The following is a 19,293-nucleotide window of genomic DNA, read 5'->3' as shown; positions in this document are numbered from 1 at the left end:
GAACAGAATCTATCAGAGGTTATACAAGGGATTCCTTCACCAGTGGGAATTTAGTTTCCATTAAGTTACTTTTATACTTTCAAATTCTGTTACTAATAGTACCATATTTCCTTGATTTTAAGATCCATACCTTTTCAGTTTTTAACATTTCTGAAATCAGGATGCATCTTAAAATTATTGAATAGTCATTTAATGAAAGATTTCTTTACTTTTCTAAAAAGTTATTACTAAATTAAAAGTGTGTTTTAGAATTGAGGAAATATAATAATTAAGACTATTTTACTTCAAGTAAAAAAAAATGAATTCAAGCTAGTTGAAGAGAAAAGAAAATTGGAATAAGCTGGGGGCAGAGCAGGGGGTGTTTATTATAAGAATATAGAAGTATCTCATCAAACTCAAAAATGCAGAAAGGCAGTTGGACTTTCAAGTTTACCTGGATCCAGGAAACAAGAAGCCAAAAAGAACCCAAGATTTTCACTTTTTGCTCTCTTGCTTTATACACATACACTTTATTCCTTCTTTGCAAATTCACTTCACATAAAGACAATTTTGATACAGCTCATTAAGTTTAAATTAAATTTCCTTAGTTTTAATTCTAAGACTTATATTGTCTTAAGTTGGGTTTGGTTTACACTCATTGATGGTGGCCATGGTGGGTGGGGGAGTCACAGAATTAAAATGTGGCAGCTGAGAACCTACCCTCTCATCGTCAAGGACAATTAAGACACATTGTGAGCAAAGGTGGACAGCTCAAAAAGTTTTTTCTGTAATATTCCCCTACTTGAAGAACCAAAGGTGAAAACATCTAAAATAGAGCTGCCTAAAGCAGCCCTTCCTCCCGTTCATGCCTATTTGCTATTGCTACAAGTGCTGTGAAATGTTATCATGGACAAAGTGAAGCCTGTCCAATTGAGTTGTTCAAACTCTAGCTAGAGGTTTTAATTTGGATTTCTTAGCATTTCTTGGAGGTTTGCAAAGTGAATTTCTAAGATTGGCATTTATGGAGAGGTAGAACTGCTTAAATTATTAGGTGTCAGAATTGGCAGAAATAACCATAAAGCTTAGTCCTAACTTTTGCACAGAAAGTTTGTTTTTGTATTGATTTGTATCACTGACTGATTTTTTCTCCTGTTCAAAGTGATAATACTCTGCATCACTGAAGTGATTGTCATCCTCTTGCTGATCTTCCTCAGGAAACGAATCCAACTTGCCATTATCCTGCTGAAGGAAGGAAGCAAGTAAGGCCCTTAGTGCAGAAACTCAGATAATGTATATCAGTCAGTTAAATCAGTCACTGTCCATTGCATAGGTGTCTTAGACTATTTTCCCTTTAAGAAGACTTGTTAAAACTATTTTCCTTTCAAGTTCAGACTCTGCCACTTTTTAGAAAAGTCACCATTAAGAAGTCCTTTAATATCACCAAACTTCAAATATCATAGGGTAAAATAAGGATAAAACCTGTCTAGTTTACATATTAGCATTTTTTTGAACACCAAATGTATGTTAGAAGACTAACATGTGAAAGTAAATGACATAATGCTATATAAAAGTTAGCTATATTACATGTTATATTGTTTCCATGCTGGGTCATATGTTAATATTAATGTTTGAGAACTTTAAATCACCATAATTATATAAAGTCAATTAGGTGCTATTACCATTTCTGCATGAGTGACAAAATTTTCCAGTAGACAGAACAATTGATTCTAACAGAACCAGACTAAATATTTTATATCTAAAGCTCATAATTCAGGAATACTTTAGACCCAGAGCTATTTTTATTAAAAAATGTTACAAAATAAACAATCTTTTATAAAATTCATGCTGGGTGGTAATAACACCTATAATTTCCAAACTATTCCAAAAGGTCACTTGAGGATAATACTATAAACTTTAATAATGCATGAAAGAAACAAGAAAAGCATTACTATGAAGCCAACAGACCGTGCTCTCTATTTAGAATGATGGAAACTAAGTTGTTAATGACCAAGAACCAAATTATTTTTAATAGTCTTTAAGGATTATTTTGATAAAATTACCATATAATTATTATAATAATAGTGCCACCCGAAGCCAGTGATTTAAATAGTTAACCAGCAGTTTGTTAAACTCACCCTCTTTACCACAATAACTGAAGCCCTATCATTATCCACTAAGAACTACTGATTTGTTGGGTTTATTTCTTAAATAGTATTAAATTGTGTAGTTCACTGTAACTTGCTCCACTTGTTATGTCCCTAAATGTGCGTGTGTGTGTGTGTGTTTTGAAGGGCCAACATAACTGTGACAGGTTGATAGCTTGCTCAGGGAATAATAAAGACTAAAATAAGTAGGCGTGAGCATACAAGATAGACCACAGGACACTCAATAAGTCACTTAAAGGTAGCATATAGAGAAAGGAGAAAACAGCATAGCTCAAATAGTGAGGGGATGAAGGTAACAAATGCAGAAGAAATCTAAGAAGTGTCAGCACTTCAGGAGAGTTCCATCATGTTATCAGTGGTTATATCCAACAGTACTGTGCTTAATCCAGGGTCATATGCTGAAAAGGTCATGTAAAAGAAGTAGTTATGAATAGCACAACTAGGATGGTGAACATTTCACAAACTATGTCCTATGAGAAAGTGTAAAAGAAATTATTACCCTGGAGGAAAAAAAATGAATTATTTGAAGTGTTGCTATGTGGGAAGGATGGTAAAATGGTCATTTCTTCCCCATACGTTAGTGGATGTAAGTTACATGCATGCATATAAGGAAGAATTTTCTAATGCTCTGATTGCTAAGAAAATGGAAGAAGCTGTGTCGTATAAAAGTAAGTTCCCATCACACAATGTGTTCGCCAAAGGGTAGTGAACACATATTGAAGATAGTATAGAAGCGATTCCTGAATTAGGGAAGAAATTTCCACAGATTAACAGATGATCTTCTGTGATTTTAAAAGCCTAAAAATCTAAACAAAAGGAAAAAATTTCATGATTATAATGTACCAAATCTTTATGGGTCAGACAGAAATAACCAAAGAGAGGAGAGTTTGGGGACTTATGGGCAGGAATCAAATATGGTCATCAGGAGAATGGCCCAACTTACTTTTAAAAGTAAATAAATAAATAAAAATTTAAAACCAACTAAAAATATGCCAGAATGATCAGCAAAAAAGAATCAATATTATTACCACTATTCTTAGAATTGATTCAGTCTAAGGCTTATTTCTAGTTCTAACTGGTATAAATTTAATTGAGAAAGTACAGCTCTGATTCAAACATCGTTCTGAATTTCAACTATTTGTTTTATTTCAGAGCCATTGGATACATCCCCAGTACATTAGTTTATCCAGTTTTAACTTTCAGTTTGCTTTCAGTCTGCATCGCCTACTGGGCTGTGACAGCAGTGTATCCTTTGGTAACTGACTTCTTTAAACCTCAGGTCTACATTACTGTTCAGAAACCAGGAGTTTGTGTCCAGTATCTTCTATCCCTAAAGAAGTAACTGATTTTTTTTTTTCCCCCAAGCCCTAAAAAAGTTTTGGTCTACTGATTGAATTTTCCCTCAAATAGGTTGTTTGGTAAATTTGTTTTATTCTGTCTTCACGTATGATGTTTCTCTTTGGCAATAACCTAAGAGAGCTCCTATGTATTTTACTGGGCCAGTCACTGCAGCTGGACACTGTTACATGAATCTAGGCCTGAAAATGGATGATTATTAAAATATAAGAAATATTTTGAAGTTAATATCTCCATGAACTTTTGAGTTATCAGCATTATTTTCTTGTCTATTTATTTTCAATCTACCAGCAAATACTTTGTCCTTAACAGAGTTCATTCAGTTTCTTGGCTACATCAGGGGTACCTGTGTACAAAGTCACAGCCCCAGAGGGGCATTGTATACATGAAAATGAAACCTGTATCCCAGAGGTAAGTAAAAGAAACTCTCAGAATTTTACTGCATTTATCTTGCAATTGTTGTAGAAATCATCCTGAAACAGAGATCCTGAGCACTGAAGGAGATCACATGTATAGAAGAGGAGGGTGGGTCAGGTGTTAGCAGGGGAACATTGAAAACTGGGCAGAATGAAGCGAAAGCACTACACTTCCTGAGCTCGCTTGTCCTATCATATACCCAAGAAGCAGGTATAGTCAACAACACCACCAAAAGATGTGAAATTATAGTGGGTGCATAGCCATGAGTATATGATGGAAAATGAGGTACTTCTCAGAGCTCATTAAAAAAATTATATAAAGTAAGGTAATAGAAAATAGAGAAGTAACGTCAGAAGCTAATGGAGACAGAACAGGACATGTAGTTGGGAGCTACAAAAGAGGAAGAGACAGGGAGGTGTTATCTTAGAATGGCATTTAAAATTATATTCCTGTATTGTTTTCTTCTGAATGCAGATTTTTAATACAACTGAAATTGTGAAAGCTTGCCCTGGGGCTCAGTGTAACTTTGCTTTCTATGGTGGAAAGAGCTTGTACCATGAATACATCACTACCTTCCACATATACAATCTGTTTGTATTTCTCTGGCTTGTAAACTTTGTCATTGCACTGGGTCAGTGCGCCCTTGCTGGTGCCTTTGCTGCTTATTACTGGGCTGCAAAAAAACCTGATGACATCCCACCATATCCACTTTTTACTGCATTTGGACGAGCCGTACGGTAAGCTGCATGTTGAACCCTACACCTAGTCCTCAGTTATATTTAAGTGTGCTTATAATTCATCTTGGCTAGTCAATTCAAGTGGCAAGGTACAAATGAGGTTAAAGGTATGATTCAAGATTCATGTGTGACCATTGGCTTTGTCTGGTTTCCTGGCAACCATTGTACAATCCCCACCTAGGCCAGTATCCTCCTAAATCCCATAGATTGCTGGAGAGAGAGAGGCAGAGGAGGACACCAAATGAAAGATTAAGGATTAACTTGACTCTGTATCTCCATTGATTAACTCAAGTATCCCATTTTATGAGGACAGACTATTAGTATAATTTTTACATATAAAGGATAAGACAGATGTGTGTGGTTTAAAATTCTCTGTGGAGATCTTTATCAATCTTAATAAAAGATAAAAGGATCTTTATCAATCCTTCTATAGATCCCCTTTACCTGTGAAGATTGTTCAACTAGCATTCTTTTAGTTAATAGTAAAGATATTTTAACTTTTTTTCTCATTTTCTCTTTGCCCAGATATCACACAGGATCCCTAGCATTTGGCTCTTTACTTCTTGCATTAGTTCAAGTATTTAAAATGTTCCTGGAATACTTGGACAACCGTCTTAAAAGTAAGATTCCAGAAGTTATCTCAGGCTTCCTGACTTCTGTGAAGAAAATATTTTGGGGCAATGGTCGAGGGGAGACCTGATGACTGTAACTTGGACTAGGGTAGAAAGAATGGAAGTGGTTAGGTTTGGGATATGTTCTGAAGGAAAACCCAACAGAACTTGCTGAAAGATTGGATGTAAGGGTGAGGGGGAGCAGTGATGATAAAAGGAGAGAAAAGGTGTGTGATGCTATTTATTAAATGTGAAACCCGGGAGAATCGAATTTCAAAAAGGAGGTTAAGAATTTTGTTTTGACATGTTACTGTTGAGAAGCATGGTAGAAATGTCAGGTAGGCAGTTCCAAGTCTAGAACTCAGGTCAGGTTAGGCTTAAAATATAAATGTGGGTGTCGTTGGCATAAGTCTTCATACCTGACACGTATTATTTACAAACACATAAACTCTGCTTAGAATGCTTCTCAAAGGATTTTATTAATAGTCAAAACAATCTTGAAAAGAAACAACAAAGCTGGAAGATTCACACTTTCTGATTTCAAAAGATATTACAAAGCTATATCAATCAAAAGCATAAAAAAACAGACATATAGATCTGGAATAGAATAGATACTCCAGAAATAAATCTTCCCATATAAGATCATTTGATGGGGAAAGGTTAGTCTTTTCAACTAATTTTATTGGGAAAGCTGGATATCCACATGCAAAAGAATGAAGTTGGATCTTTGCCTTATACCATATACAAAAATTAACTCAAAACAGATCAAAGACCTAAACATATGAGCTAAAATTATAAAACTCTTAGAAAACATAGGAGGAAATCTTCATGTTGAATTTGGCAATGATTCCTTGGATATCACACCAAAAGCATAGGCAACAAAAGAAAAAATTAATTGAACTTTGTCAAAATTAAAAACATTTGTGCATCAAAGCACACTGTTAAGAGAGTGAAAAGACAACCCACAAAATGGAAGACAATATTTGCAAATCATATACCTGATAAGGAATTAATATCTGAAGTTTATTAAGAACTTATACAACTGAACAGAAAAAAACAAAACAAAACAAAACCCCAGTTCAAAAATGAACAAAGCACTTGAATCTACATTTTTCCAAAGACAATATACAAATGGCCAATAAGGACATCAAGAGATGCTCAGTATCACTAGTCATTAGGGAAACACAAATCAAAACCACAAGATGCCACTTAACATCCATTAGGTATTCAAAAAAACAACAACAGAAGATAACAAATGTTGGTGAGGTATGGAGAAACTGGAACCCAGGTGTAGTGCTGGTGGGAATGTAACATGATGTAGCCACTGTGGAAAACAGTATGGCAGTTTCTTAAAAATTAAATAAAATTTCCATATGATCTAGAAATTCCACTTCTAGACATATACACAAAAGAATTGAAAGCAGGAACTCAAACAAATGCTTGCACACCAGTGTTCATAGCAGCATTATTCATAACAGCCAAAAGATGAAAAGAAACCAAATTTCCACCAACAGATGAATGGATAAACAAAATGTGTTATATACACGCAATAGAATATTATTCAGCCTTAAAAAGGAGTGAAATGATAAACCTTGAGAACATTATGCTAAGTAAAACAAGCAAGATACGAAAGGACAAATATTGTATGATTCCACTCATATGAGGTACCTAACAAGAGGTAAATTCATATAGACAGGAAGTATAATAGCGTTTCCCAGAAGCTTGGGGAAGAGGAGCTTGGGGAACTTGCATCCGAGATGATAAAAAATTGCATCTGAGATGATAAAAAATTCTGGAAAAAGATGGTGGTGATGGTCGCACAACATTGTAAATGTACTCAATGCCACTGAATGTACATTTAAGAATGGTTACAATAGTAAATTCCATATTATGTATATTTTATGACAAAAAATTTTGAAGCCCATTTAAAATATTTTATTATTACTTATTTTGATTCATAGGGTTCAGTTGCAAATCATTAATAGATTTAAATACCTCCTTCTCATAGATGCCCAGAACAACTTTTCTAAATTCCTACGCTGTTGCATGATATGCTGTTTCTGGTGTTTGGATAAAATGCTAAAATTTTTAAACAGAAATGCTTATATTATGGTAAGTAGATTATTTTTTATTTACTAAGCTCCTTCTTTGCAAACCCAAACCCCATGTGTACATTGCCCTCTCCAAAGCACTTTTACACCATGCAGTTAAATGTATTACCATGTTGACATAAGGATCTGTGAACCCAATGCATGATTCAAGGCCATGCTTCCCAAGTTAAGATAGTATCTTAACTATACTTCATTACCTTCAATATCATCAGTTTGAGAGGGAAAAAAAAATAATTTACATTGGAAATTTAAAGTATGCGACATTGAAATTGTTTTTGTGTGTCTTTGACATATTAATAGGAGGAAAGTTTACTAGTCTATGTTTCACTCACTCTGGGAAGAAAATATCTTTCTAATTCTGGGATTTATATAATTTTAAGGAAGGTCTGATCTTTTTTATAAATCTTGCGTTGAAATGTGTGGGCATTGACAATGTTTGACTGAATTTGTTAATTATCTCCTATGGGAATGTGGAGCCTTCTAAAGAGATTTTTAAAAATAAAGGATCCAGAAATAAAATTCTTCCAAAATTTCAAAGCTACAACTTTATGACACTTGTTTATTCTAACAGTGACACAGGGTCTGGAAAAGTGATTCAAATAGTCTTGGAGATTCACATAGTCATCAATTTATCTCCAGTGAGAGTTGAGCCTTTTAATCAGTAAATCAGTGTAGTGAAAGGCATTGGGTTTCTTTTAAGAGTAATTTTAACATGTATTTGTGCATGTTTGTGGGATACAGTGTATCATTTCAGTACATGCATATACCGCACAATGATTCACTTAGGGTAGACAGCATAATTTTGTACCCATTTCTGTGGCGACTACAATATTTAATCCATTCAGCAACAAACACTAGCCCAAACATTTCAAAGACAGAAGCCATTATCTGGGATCTGTTTGAGGCTGTCTAATCCCCCAGAGTTTAAGGGCATTATAGCATCTAAAGCATACCTTCTTGTCAATGACCATAAGAGTTGTTCAGAGTTGAGGACACACAGTTCCCGGACTTCCCACAAACCTAAATGTTGGCAAGAGGAATGAGAGTAGCCTAATGGATGACAGGAATTAATCTGGTTATTTTCCTGTCATTGGATTGTCCTTTGGTCTTATTAGGGCATGTTACTGACTCCAAAATAATATCAACTGTCTTCCTCAGATTGCAATATATGGCAAAAACTTCTGCAGGTCAGCAAGAGATGCTTTCAATCTGCTTATGAGAAATGTTTTAAAGTAAGTAATCAGGTTGAACATTGCAAGTAATCGCGTTGAACATTTGGTGACCCTTGAGCATTACATCCTTCACATGCTGTTATTTAAAGTGTTGGTGGCCTTATTAAGCATGAATATTATCTTTTAATTTGGTAGATTTAAATCTCTCTCACACCATTAATTTATTTTCATATCTTGCAGTTGTTGCTTCCATCATCCCTCTATGTCGTTACACCCTAAGGCATTTACTCATTTTTATTGTCCCCTCTGCTCAAGAAATTCTCCAGATGAGCCACATTGTCATCTTGTTTCTGGCCATTTCCCCCTTCCCAAATTGATGGAGCCTCAGTGAATAAAATTGGAGAACAAATACAGAATCCTCAGGATTCAGGGTGTCTGTAGGCCTCGAATTAGAGAGAGAGGCTGACACCAGCACTGCAGGGCACCTGACAGCCCTACAATGCCATCTTCTGTTTACTTCATTAAAAATAAGTCAGAACTTCATCCCTGAGTTCTACCTTTATTTCTTGCACTTAACAATCGCCACATAAAATTTCAGCAAAGACACATAAAAATGAACTTAGGAATTCTTTACTCCTGTAAATTTCAAGTAACAAGTGTATTTTAAACACAAAATTAAACTTTCTTTTTTCTAAAACTCAGTGTTGCAGTTACGGATGAAGTTGTGCACTTTGTATTATTGCTGGGGAAACTTCTAGTTGCTGGGAGTATAGGTAAGTAATAATAATAAAAATAATAAAAAGCTTAAAAGATACTTGGAACAACGTGTTTACTTCAAAAAGCTATATTCCTTTGCAAATGCCTAATATATATGTTCTGCCTTTTCAATGTAGGTGTTCTGGCTTTCTTACTCTTCACACAAAGAATGCCAATGATTTCAGAAGGACCGACAACTTTAAATTACTACTGGGTACCTTTACTGGTAAGAGCTGGTGTCTTAGTTCAGGCTGCTATAACAAAAATACCATAGATTGGGTGACTCAACCAACAGAAATTTATTCCTCACAGTTCGGAAGGCTGGGAAGTCCAAGATCAAGGTGCCAGACACTTTGGCTCCTGGGGAGGGCCCTCTTCCTGGTATGCAGAAGGACACTTGCTGTATCTTCACGTGGCAGAGAGAGAGATCATCTCTTTTGTGTCTCTTCTTAACCCCACCCTCATGACCTAATTGCCTCCCACCTTCAAATCACATTGGGGATTAGGGCTTCAACATATGAATTTTGGGGGACACAATTCAGTCCATAGCAGCTGGGTATTGTTGACACTATGATTTATCAGAGATGGCAAAATAAAAAAACAAAAAGGAATATGTGAGGTAATGGTGCTAGCTAGCACTTTGGCCTTATTTTGTGCCAAGATGCAATCTGCTGTAGAGACTGTGTTCCTTGGAAGCAACCTCTGCAGAAGGTTTATTAGGAAGTTCTCTCCTGAAACGTACATTTGTAAGAAAGTGAGAAGGGCAGGGCAGAGCAGCAGGAGAAGCTGACCCATGCTGCAGTTACAGTCTCAGACATAATTACAGGAAGTTCTGGTAGAGGGGCTGGGCCTTTGTATGCTGCATCAAGCAGTGTTGGTCATGGGCTGACCTGGAATGGGTATAACCTTGGGTGAGGGAGGGAGGGCAATTCCTAGTGAGGGGAGCAGCTGAGTCAGCAGCAGCCTACATTCCCAACAACTGGGAATGGATAAGGCAGTTGGAGGAGATCTGGGTGGAGCCCTTCAGTATGTATTACAGTATATTACCTCCCTTAATCCATATGTCATGAATAATGTTATTACTCAATTCTCCCCTCCCCCACTGCTAACTTTTATGGGAGGCACAGAGAGGTTAGGTAACTTGAGTGCCTGAGCTGTGGTTCAAACTCAAGCAGTATGTACTCTTAACCCCTTATGCTTTACTGCCTCGGTGTGCAGGATCCTAAAACTGGGATATTTTTGGTAGGCATTGGGGCTGGCAGTAAGAAAATGGGCAGGTAATCTAGTATTTTGTTTAAATCTCAGTACAAAGTATGCAAAGTCATTATCATTGAATTTTTCAGTCTCTGTATTGAAATCTTTTCCACCACAGAGTACTTCAAAGCTTTCCCATCATGGTTTCATTTACAGCTGCATTATTGTTCTTCTGGACAAACTAAATGACATGTTGGTTCTCTTCTTTATCCATTTACAGACTGTCACTTTTGGAGCTTACTTAATTGCACACGGGTTCTTCAGCGTCTATGCAATGTGTGTTGAAACAATTTTCATCTGCTTCTGTAAGTATTCAGTGTGTGTGCTTTCCCCTTCGGTGGATAAATGAAAGATGAGAAGGTGAAGATCCATGTCCTTAGCTGGCTTGTAGATTTGCTATTACCTGAATGTAACTGCAAAACAGTGTTTACCTGGAAGGAGACATTGCTTAGTAGATGCTCTTTAAACCTTAACAAGTGAGAAATAAGCCAGACACAGACAAATACTGTATGACTCACTTATATGTGGAATCCAAAAAAGTCAAACTCATAGAAAAAGAGAGTAGAATGGTGGTGGCCAGGAATTGAGTGGTGAGGGAAAGGGGAAGATGCTGGTCAGAGGGTACAAGCTTTCAGTTATAAGATGAACAAGTTCTGTAAATTTAATGAACAGCATAGTGCTATAGTTAATAACACTATATTATGTACTTGAAGTTTGTAAGAGTATATCTTAAGTGTTCTCACCACACACACAAAAAATAACTATATGAGACAATGGATATACTAATTAGTTTGATTATGGTAATCATTTCACAATGTGTATGTTTACCGAAACATTGTAAATGTTAAATATATTCAATTTTTATTTGCCAATTAAAGCTGGGAGAGAAGTCATACCTCAGTAAAACTGGGAGGGAAATAAAAAATTACAAAAAGACAAAACAAAACAAAAAAGCCTTAACAGCTGAGAGAATGGAGTTTGCAAAGCACAGAAGAGTCAACAACTGAACTGAATGAATCTCAAGCTTCATGGCATGGTGCTAGCATGAAATTACTTTTTAATTTCTTACTGTTTTCAAATTTAATAATAATGATTGGCTTCTGTTGTGCTTTGTTAACAGAACTGAGGATGTAACTGGACTTTGGGAACTAGATTTTGGGAATTCTTTGAAGAGAGCATTTACGGATTCTGTTAAAACCAAGATGGCAGTGATTTCAAAGACACCTAGGGCCAATTCACACTATGTAACACAAAGACAGATAGGATTCAGAGAGTAGCATGTCTGAGAAGTTGGTGGATCAATTTACATATGAGTTAAAATACTTCTTTAGAGCTTTCATCACCAACTTACCCACTATGACGTGACATGTACAACTCACATACACAAAATAGATGTTTTCTATTAGTAACTCACTTGAAAAGTCCTGTGGAACCTAGTGCCTGGCAGAACCTTGGTTTGGCCCTCACCTTCAATACCATCTCTCTGGCAAACCTAGAGAAGGAAGGGTCAGCAGGTGAAATAACAGAACTTGTCAGCCAAACAGCTACACACCCTGAGAGACTATTTCTTTGGCACATTGCTCTTAAGAAAAGCGGAGAAAATGTATTCTCTGATAGGACATTACTGAGCAACCCACTTATAAAACTAACAGTTTAATTTTTAGAGTAACCCACATCACCAACTTCATGCTACAGTCAAGAGATGAGATAGTAACTACAGGGAGATATATTCAAGGAACAATCTCTTAAAAAATAGTATGATCTCATGTATTTTCTTCTTTCTGAACATGTTAAAATCAATGTTCAATAACTGGACAAAGAAATTAGTAGAACTTTGTGTACTAGTTAGTTCTTCCTTTGGCTGTAAATGGAACTGGAATGTTTAATAATTTCCTAGTGCTTCAGTAGTTTGTTAAGAAAAGCCATGTACGAAATACCACATGAGCAAACTCCAGTTCAGGTATGAGATGGAAGAAGGATCACTGGAGTAGGGTAGTGCCTAGGACATAGTATTTGTATTGGTGGCCGGGCAGTATGGGGATCCAAGCCCTTGATCTTGGTGCTATAACACTGTGCTCTAACCAACTGAGCTAACCAGTCAACCCTAGGACCTAGTAGAGAAAGGGCTCTGGAATGCTCAAAGATCTCAGACGCTAATCAGACGGTATCAATACTTGGAAATCCCTCTGTGATCTGCATTCTAGTAACTAAAAATATTTCTCAAAATGAACCTCAAAAAATGTCTAGAATGTACTAGTTTTCTGTCTTTGGAATCTTTAGCTAATTGTGTAGATATTAAATTTGGCAGTGGACTTTGAATTTGAGCAGTAAGAAATGTTTTCCACCCATCTTTATTAATCAATTGCCAACTTCTTGAAAATCAAGTATAATATCAGCTTTATTCAATTCACTGGGTGTTGACATGTATAGTTTTCTTTCAGAGACTGTTGTCTTTGGTAATGAGGAACAAAGGAAAACATATGGTATTTCTCTTCCCTCCCCAGCTATCACTATAGGCAAACTCATACTCTGGAAAACATTCTTCTGGAATGGTATCATAAACCAAATTCTAATTGCGTGGAATGACACTTTTAATTTTTTTATATATCTTTTCATATCTGTTATCTTGGTTATCTTGGCTGCCAGAAAAATAGCGTTTTTTAAAATGCCGACCATTCATAAACAGTTTATTTATTGGACTCAGGGTGGGAAGAGATAAAAGTTGTAGGTGATTATTAACGTGGTCCAGACCAGGCTTCCTACCAATACCTTAGGGGTAATAACAACATAGACATATATGATATATGATATAATACAATAGTCCCCCCTTATCCATGAGTGTATGTTCCAAGATGAAACCGCAGATAGTATGAAATCCTATGCATACCATGCTTTTTCCTATACATACCTACCTATAATAGTGTTTAATTTATAAATTAGGCACAGTAAGAGATAAATAGTAATAACTAATAATAAAATAGAACAATTATAACAATATGCCAGCATCACTACTTTTGCACTTTGGGGCCATTATTAAGTAAAATAAGGGTTACTTCAACACAAGCACTGCAATACTGCACAGTCAATCTGATAACTGAGATGACTAAGTGAATAATGGGTGGGGAGCATCTAAAGTGTGCATATGCTGGACAAAGGGATGATTCATGTACCAAGAAGGATGGAGCTGGATGGTGCAAGATTTCATCCCACTACTCAAAACAGTGGCAATTTAAAACTTATGAATTGTTTCTCGAATTTTCCATTTAATATTTTCAGACATGGTTGATCGCGGGTAGCTGATACTGCAGAAAGTGAAACTGTGGATAAGGGGAGACTACTGCATAGAAATAGGTTAGGGACGAAAGAACAAAAATGTTTAGTGTCTATCATGTTCCCTCCTTGGCTTTTCATTTTGTATGTGAGGAAGGTCACTGTAAGATCTAATGCAAGAACCTACTAAACGAATAATTCAGCCATTCTCAAAAGAGTATAGATACACCCTGCTGTGAATTGTATGTATCTGCTGGAAACTTAATTCCAAACAAACTTCTCCTTGCTTCTCAGCACAATTCTGGTACTTCCCCCCAACCACCCAGCAGGTAGGTGATCAGTAAACGTGTCATTATTTTAATATTAGCCTAAGCAAAGCAGGATGGTAAACTCACATATTACAGAAGTCAAAAACACTGGTATTAGCTTTCTAATATAATCTGAGGCAGACTGCAAGGATTTAGGACAGGACGCCTTAAGGTAAGGATGAAGACTGGACTAGGTGTGGAAAGGCTGAGTCCTCATCTCATCCTGATTACCTGGGAGCTTTTTCCACTTCAGCAGAGTCTTTTACCTCCCTGGGCCTCAGGTTCTTCATCTGTAACATTAGGGTGTGGACTACCAGTAAGAGTGACTTGAAACTCTGAAATCCAATTATTATTCTACATTTACCACAGACTTAATACACTTTTTATTCAGCTTCATCCCCAAGGATGTGGCACTTTATGTTTCTGAAATGGACAATCACAGGATTTAAAGATAACACTTTTGAAAGGCCATGAAAGATCTCATTAACCTTTCAACTATCAAAACAAACCTCTTTTGGAGTGGGAGGGATTTAGGAAGTTTCAGTGCTTCCTGGCAGAGGTTGGGCTTCTTGCCTTATCCAGCATCAGCAACTTAACTGCACTAATTTATGTTATCTTTGACTTTCTAACCCTGATTTCTCTGATTTTTCCCTGTTCAACTCTCCAATTTATAACAATGCGTATAATTGTTCTGCTGCTGCTTGCTGCTTTTGCCTGCTTTGGCTGCTGCATATACAGGTGAAGATCTGGAAAGAAATGATGGATCTACAGAAAAACCCTACTTCATAACCCCTAACCTTCACGGAATTCTGATCAAGAAGCAACTAGCTCCCCCGAAGCAGAAAGAGTAGAAAAGCTCCAAACAGTGTCACTCACTTTTAAGTTTTGTAAATTAGGTCAATTGTACTTTCAAAGTGTTGCTTTTGAGTAATGTAAAATGTCTGTGCTTGTTTCTAAAAAGCCAGCACCTGGTACCATCTGAGGTGTCAGCGTTTGATAACAGTAGCCTCTGTGAAGTGGGATACTTTATAGACTGTGGTCCCACCCCAAGAGCAAAGTGTTGATGTCAAACATTTTGAAAATCTATAGCTTGAAGTGTTTTAATAACTTTTATAAGTAAGCGTGCTGTTTCCATTGCAGCCCTTTGACAGCCTTTCTTTTTATATGTGTATGTTTGTAAAGGATATTCAGGCAATTTTTGAAAGCACTATAAATGTGTAATCAATTAGCCATAAAAATATTGTTTATAGTTAACCAGCATATGGTACTCAATTTGTAAATATGGTGCTATGGTTATATTTATACTGTTTGAGCTGGTAGACAACTCTCTAAACTGTGATTAAACTTGTATTAATGGTTCCCTAGAAAGTATATTTCAGTAAGTGGGTCAAGTCCATAACAAACATGTAGTTGTTAATGTTACACAGGTTCTACAGAGAGCATTATTGTGTAAAAATTACCGTGGAACCTTCATAGCCCATTTTGTTTTAGTGAAACTATATTTATATTGAAGTCGAATCTGAGTTCTGGAATGTCATTTCCAATATTATGAACCTCTGGCCACCATGAAAATATTCCGAACAAAACTGAAATTGCCACATGACTCATGCCTTTTGTCTCTAAACCAAATTTCCTATTTCTACCATATCAGTATGGATTTTTTTTAGAGGAGTGATTATACTTTTTCATGGGCATACCTGTATTTCTCGATTAATGAAACTGTGTGGCTTTGTTCTACAAAAGGTTTAATTTTAACTTGATTTTCAGTGAGGAAAGAGAAAAGATAAGCAAGACACTTCAGACTTTACCCTAAGGAAATACACTTTTGGCCCTCCACTAGGTACCTCATCTGGTACCTTTACAAAGAGCATTAGGAAATCTCTCCCTCAAGGGCTTAGGAAGAAGATTATTGCCACACTTGCCCCTGCTGGCCAGAGGTTTCTGGCAGCCATGCCTAAGTCTTGCATGACAGAGCAAAGCATGAATCAGACACTCAGATACCTTGCTATGTGCGCAAATGCATATGATATGGCTAACAGTGTAAAAATGCATCCCAAAAGGATCATAGAACCAATTTGTGTCCTTTTGGCTTTTACACTAAGCTTGCATATAAGGATTATTTATAAATTGACGGAAAGGGACATGTTGATGTAACATGTTGGTCAGAATATAATCCACACATCTAAGAGTTGAGTCAGAAATGTATTATTGTCTTACAAATTAATGTAAATACTAATTCATTTAATTATCCTTAAGTGTAGGAACCTAGGTTTAGACTGACTCTGTGGCAGGTTAAGCAAAAAGCCAGTGAATGGGGAGGATTTTCAAAATATTGGTCCTAATAATGACCTCCGACTTATTTTTGGCTTACTTTCTTGAGATTATTGTAGTCAAAAGTGTCACATTTAAAAAAAAAAAAAGTGCCACGTGGTTTCTGATCTTGGCAAAAAGTCTTCTTCATTCTCATTCTCCTTGAAGCATAATGCAGGGAATAGTGATCACTTAACTTTTTGGATTTTTATTATTATTATGACTTTATTATTCAACAATACAGGGGTCACAACAAAGATCTAATGGAACAGTGACTTCTACCTGAGAACTTGTTATAAATACAGATGTCTGTGGCCCATCCAAAAGATTCTGATATATTATGTTTGGATGTGGTCCACCGTGTGAATTATTTAAAGTTCTCTAGTTGATTCTGACACACATAAACTTTGGAAAATCAGTTGAATAAAATATAAATCAACGCATGACAAACCAGTTGCCTATTTAATTATATTATGGGCTTATTTCCAGTCAGAAAAACAGTCTGCATTTAGTACTTCTTTGTGTAATTGAAATACATGAAATAAAAATGTGCATTGTTTTTGAGAAGAAATTTAGAAGCCATTTACTTACAAAGCAAACTAATAACTGTGAAAAAAGCAAAGCAATATTTCTCAAAACTTGCAGCTAGAGGATTTGAAATATACTAAAATTTTACAAATCATATTTTTTAAGTCTGTACTATCTAGATTGTTTATAACAAAAGCGATTTTGACCATATGGTAATTTAGAAAGTAAATTGGGAAAAAGATCAAATTTCTTCAATTACACAGCTGAGAGACATGCAATGTTGGCAGAATCTGACCTGGTACACAGAATGAGATAATATCCTCCTGACATAATAACAAGGGCTGATTGTTTTCTCATACCTATGTTTACAATAATGTTGGTGCCAAACTACACTGTTTAAAAAATAATGGTATTTTGAACTGCTGTAAAGCAAGTATGCAGCAGATGGCGATGTTACTTCTCTTACAGTTTTGCTTTGATATTTACTCTGTGCCATTCTTCCTCCTAGTGGAAGATTTAGAAAGAAATGATGGTACTACTGCAAGACCCTATTTCACGAGTCAATCTCTGATGAAGATTTTGAAGGAGAAAAATAGACATACTAAGGACTAGTAGAAGAGCAAACTGGTCATCTTACAGCGGTGTGTTACCTTTTCCTCATCTGCTGTGTCTGTGCAACACCCCTTTCATAAGTGCTTTGTGTTTGGCAACACTATATTCACGACCTTGTTGGCTTGCATTTGCATGTTTTATACCAAAGCTTATACTGTAATTTGTGAAGCCATCAGAAGTTGCAAGGAAATTGTTAATAACATGAAACATTTTTATACTAAGATCTTTTGTTTTCTAATTCATTTTTAAATAGAGTGGCTTGGATGTTTTGAAAATACTAGATATGTTAATATTTTAAATATTAGATTGAAAAATGATACATTATTTAAATTGATAGCTCCTAATATATTTTTAGAATTACAACTAAAAGACTTCTTCTGCAGGGAAAATTGGTAAGCAAAGTGAAATAAAAAAATTGAAAGCTTTCCCCACTCTGTTCCACAGAAAATCAGTAAAAACTCTGCCCAGCTCCAGATTTTGCTCTCTTTAAGTATAGAATGTTTCCTATTAAACAAATTGCCAATCATCCAGCCTTTACTACTTCGTCTTATGACAAAGTGCCTTACTGGCTGTTTAATATTACCCAGCTTTTATGGGCAAGTTTACAAACATTGTGTAAAAAAATTTTAAACCTACAAAGTTTAGTGATTAAAACAAGTCTTCTTGCATTTGTTTTCCTCTTAGCTCACTGGTTGGAAATGATTTGTCATTTCAGTATGTTTAATATTTCTCACTATTATAGTACATTGTGCAGCTAAACAATTTCCCTTGCGCCTAGTGGACATTAGTGAATGTGTACTATGCGCAAGAAAAAAAAACTCAAAAGGACACTTGTTGGGTTTCCTTGTTTTTTACTAAAAGAGATGTTTAAAAATGTAATCTTTTCTATAGTAGATCTTTGAAAATACGATAGGTATAAAACTGCCTTTCTGAGCGTTTTACACAAATTGGAAAGGGAAACTTCTAGGAATTACAAAGGGAAACGTTACCCCTCGAAAGGGTGCTCACAAATGTCATGTACTGAATAGCTCCATTTCAAATGATTGTTTATTTTCATCAAAGCCTGTTCTATACATGTCATTTCATTTTTCATATTTTTGATATGAAATAACCAGTTTATTTATATTAATTTTTATTGTGCTCTCACGAACAGGAGTATGCTTTATAATTCAGTTTTAAATAATTTTACTAATACTACAAACTTTTAAGAAAATTAATTCAGTTTGTTATTCAGTGTTATAGAAAGAGTACATAAAAGCATTCACCCTAAGGGAATGTCAATCATATAATGATAATCTGTGAAAGCTTTGAGAACCAATCAACAATAAGTTTCTATCAGTTCATCTATTATCACATTTGTTTAAATGTGACTTTAGATACTTTTATGCCAAAAATAAACTCACATGAGCACATGACAGTCTGAGCTCTATAATCAGTGTGTTTCTGCTGTGCAGAAATATTAGGAACATATTGTCTAAATACCTTTGATAACTCAAATGTTTAATATTTAATGAAATTTGTTGCTACTTATCATTTTAAATTTATTTGTTTTTTCTTCTAATAAAGATTTAGATAAGAAATAACTGTCTGCCTTTTCATTTCTTTAAGCTGGAAAAGGAGAAAAACTTGTTTTTAATACCTACCATACTGTGATAGTATCTTCTCTCTACCAAATATCTATTTTTTTTAACATCTAAATTTATCTTC

General features: G+C 35.5%; 1 protein-coding gene across 1 annotated transcript in view; it reads left to right on the top strand.

Moving 5' to 3' along the window:
- The window catches only part of SLC44A5 (solute carrier family 44 member 5), a 90,253-nt gene extending 75,266 nt beyond the window's left edge, over window positions 1-14,987 (top strand). The window contains exons 11-21 of the mRNA XM_063105775.1: window positions 1,139-1,238; window positions 3,297-3,389; window positions 3,824-3,911; window positions 4,392-4,654; window positions 5,180-5,274; window positions 7,274-7,377; window positions 8,535-8,608; window positions 9,251-9,321; window positions 9,442-9,530; window positions 10,779-10,863; window positions 14,875-14,987. Of these exons, the coding sequence (XP_062961845.1) occupies window positions 1,139-1,238; window positions 3,297-3,389; window positions 3,824-3,911; window positions 4,392-4,654; window positions 5,180-5,274; window positions 7,274-7,377; window positions 8,535-8,608; window positions 9,251-9,321; window positions 9,442-9,530; window positions 10,779-10,863; window positions 14,875-14,987 (1,175 nt within the window). The remainder of the gene's footprint in view (window positions 1-1,138; window positions 1,239-3,296; window positions 3,390-3,823; window positions 3,912-4,391; window positions 4,655-5,179; window positions 5,275-7,273; window positions 7,378-8,534; window positions 8,609-9,250; window positions 9,322-9,441; window positions 9,531-10,778; window positions 10,864-14,874) is intronic.
- Window positions 14,988-19,293: the final 4,306 nt, after the last annotated feature.

This window comes from Cynocephalus volans, chromosome 8 (assembly GCF_027409185.1).
Source record: "Cynocephalus volans isolate mCynVol1 chromosome 8, mCynVol1.pri, whole genome shotgun sequence".
NCBI classification, from domain to species: Eukaryota; Metazoa; Chordata; class Mammalia; order Dermoptera; family Cynocephalidae; genus Cynocephalus; species Cynocephalus volans.
The sequence above is the reverse complement of the archived record's forward strand: the minus strand, read 5'-3'. Positions and strand labels throughout refer to the sequence as shown.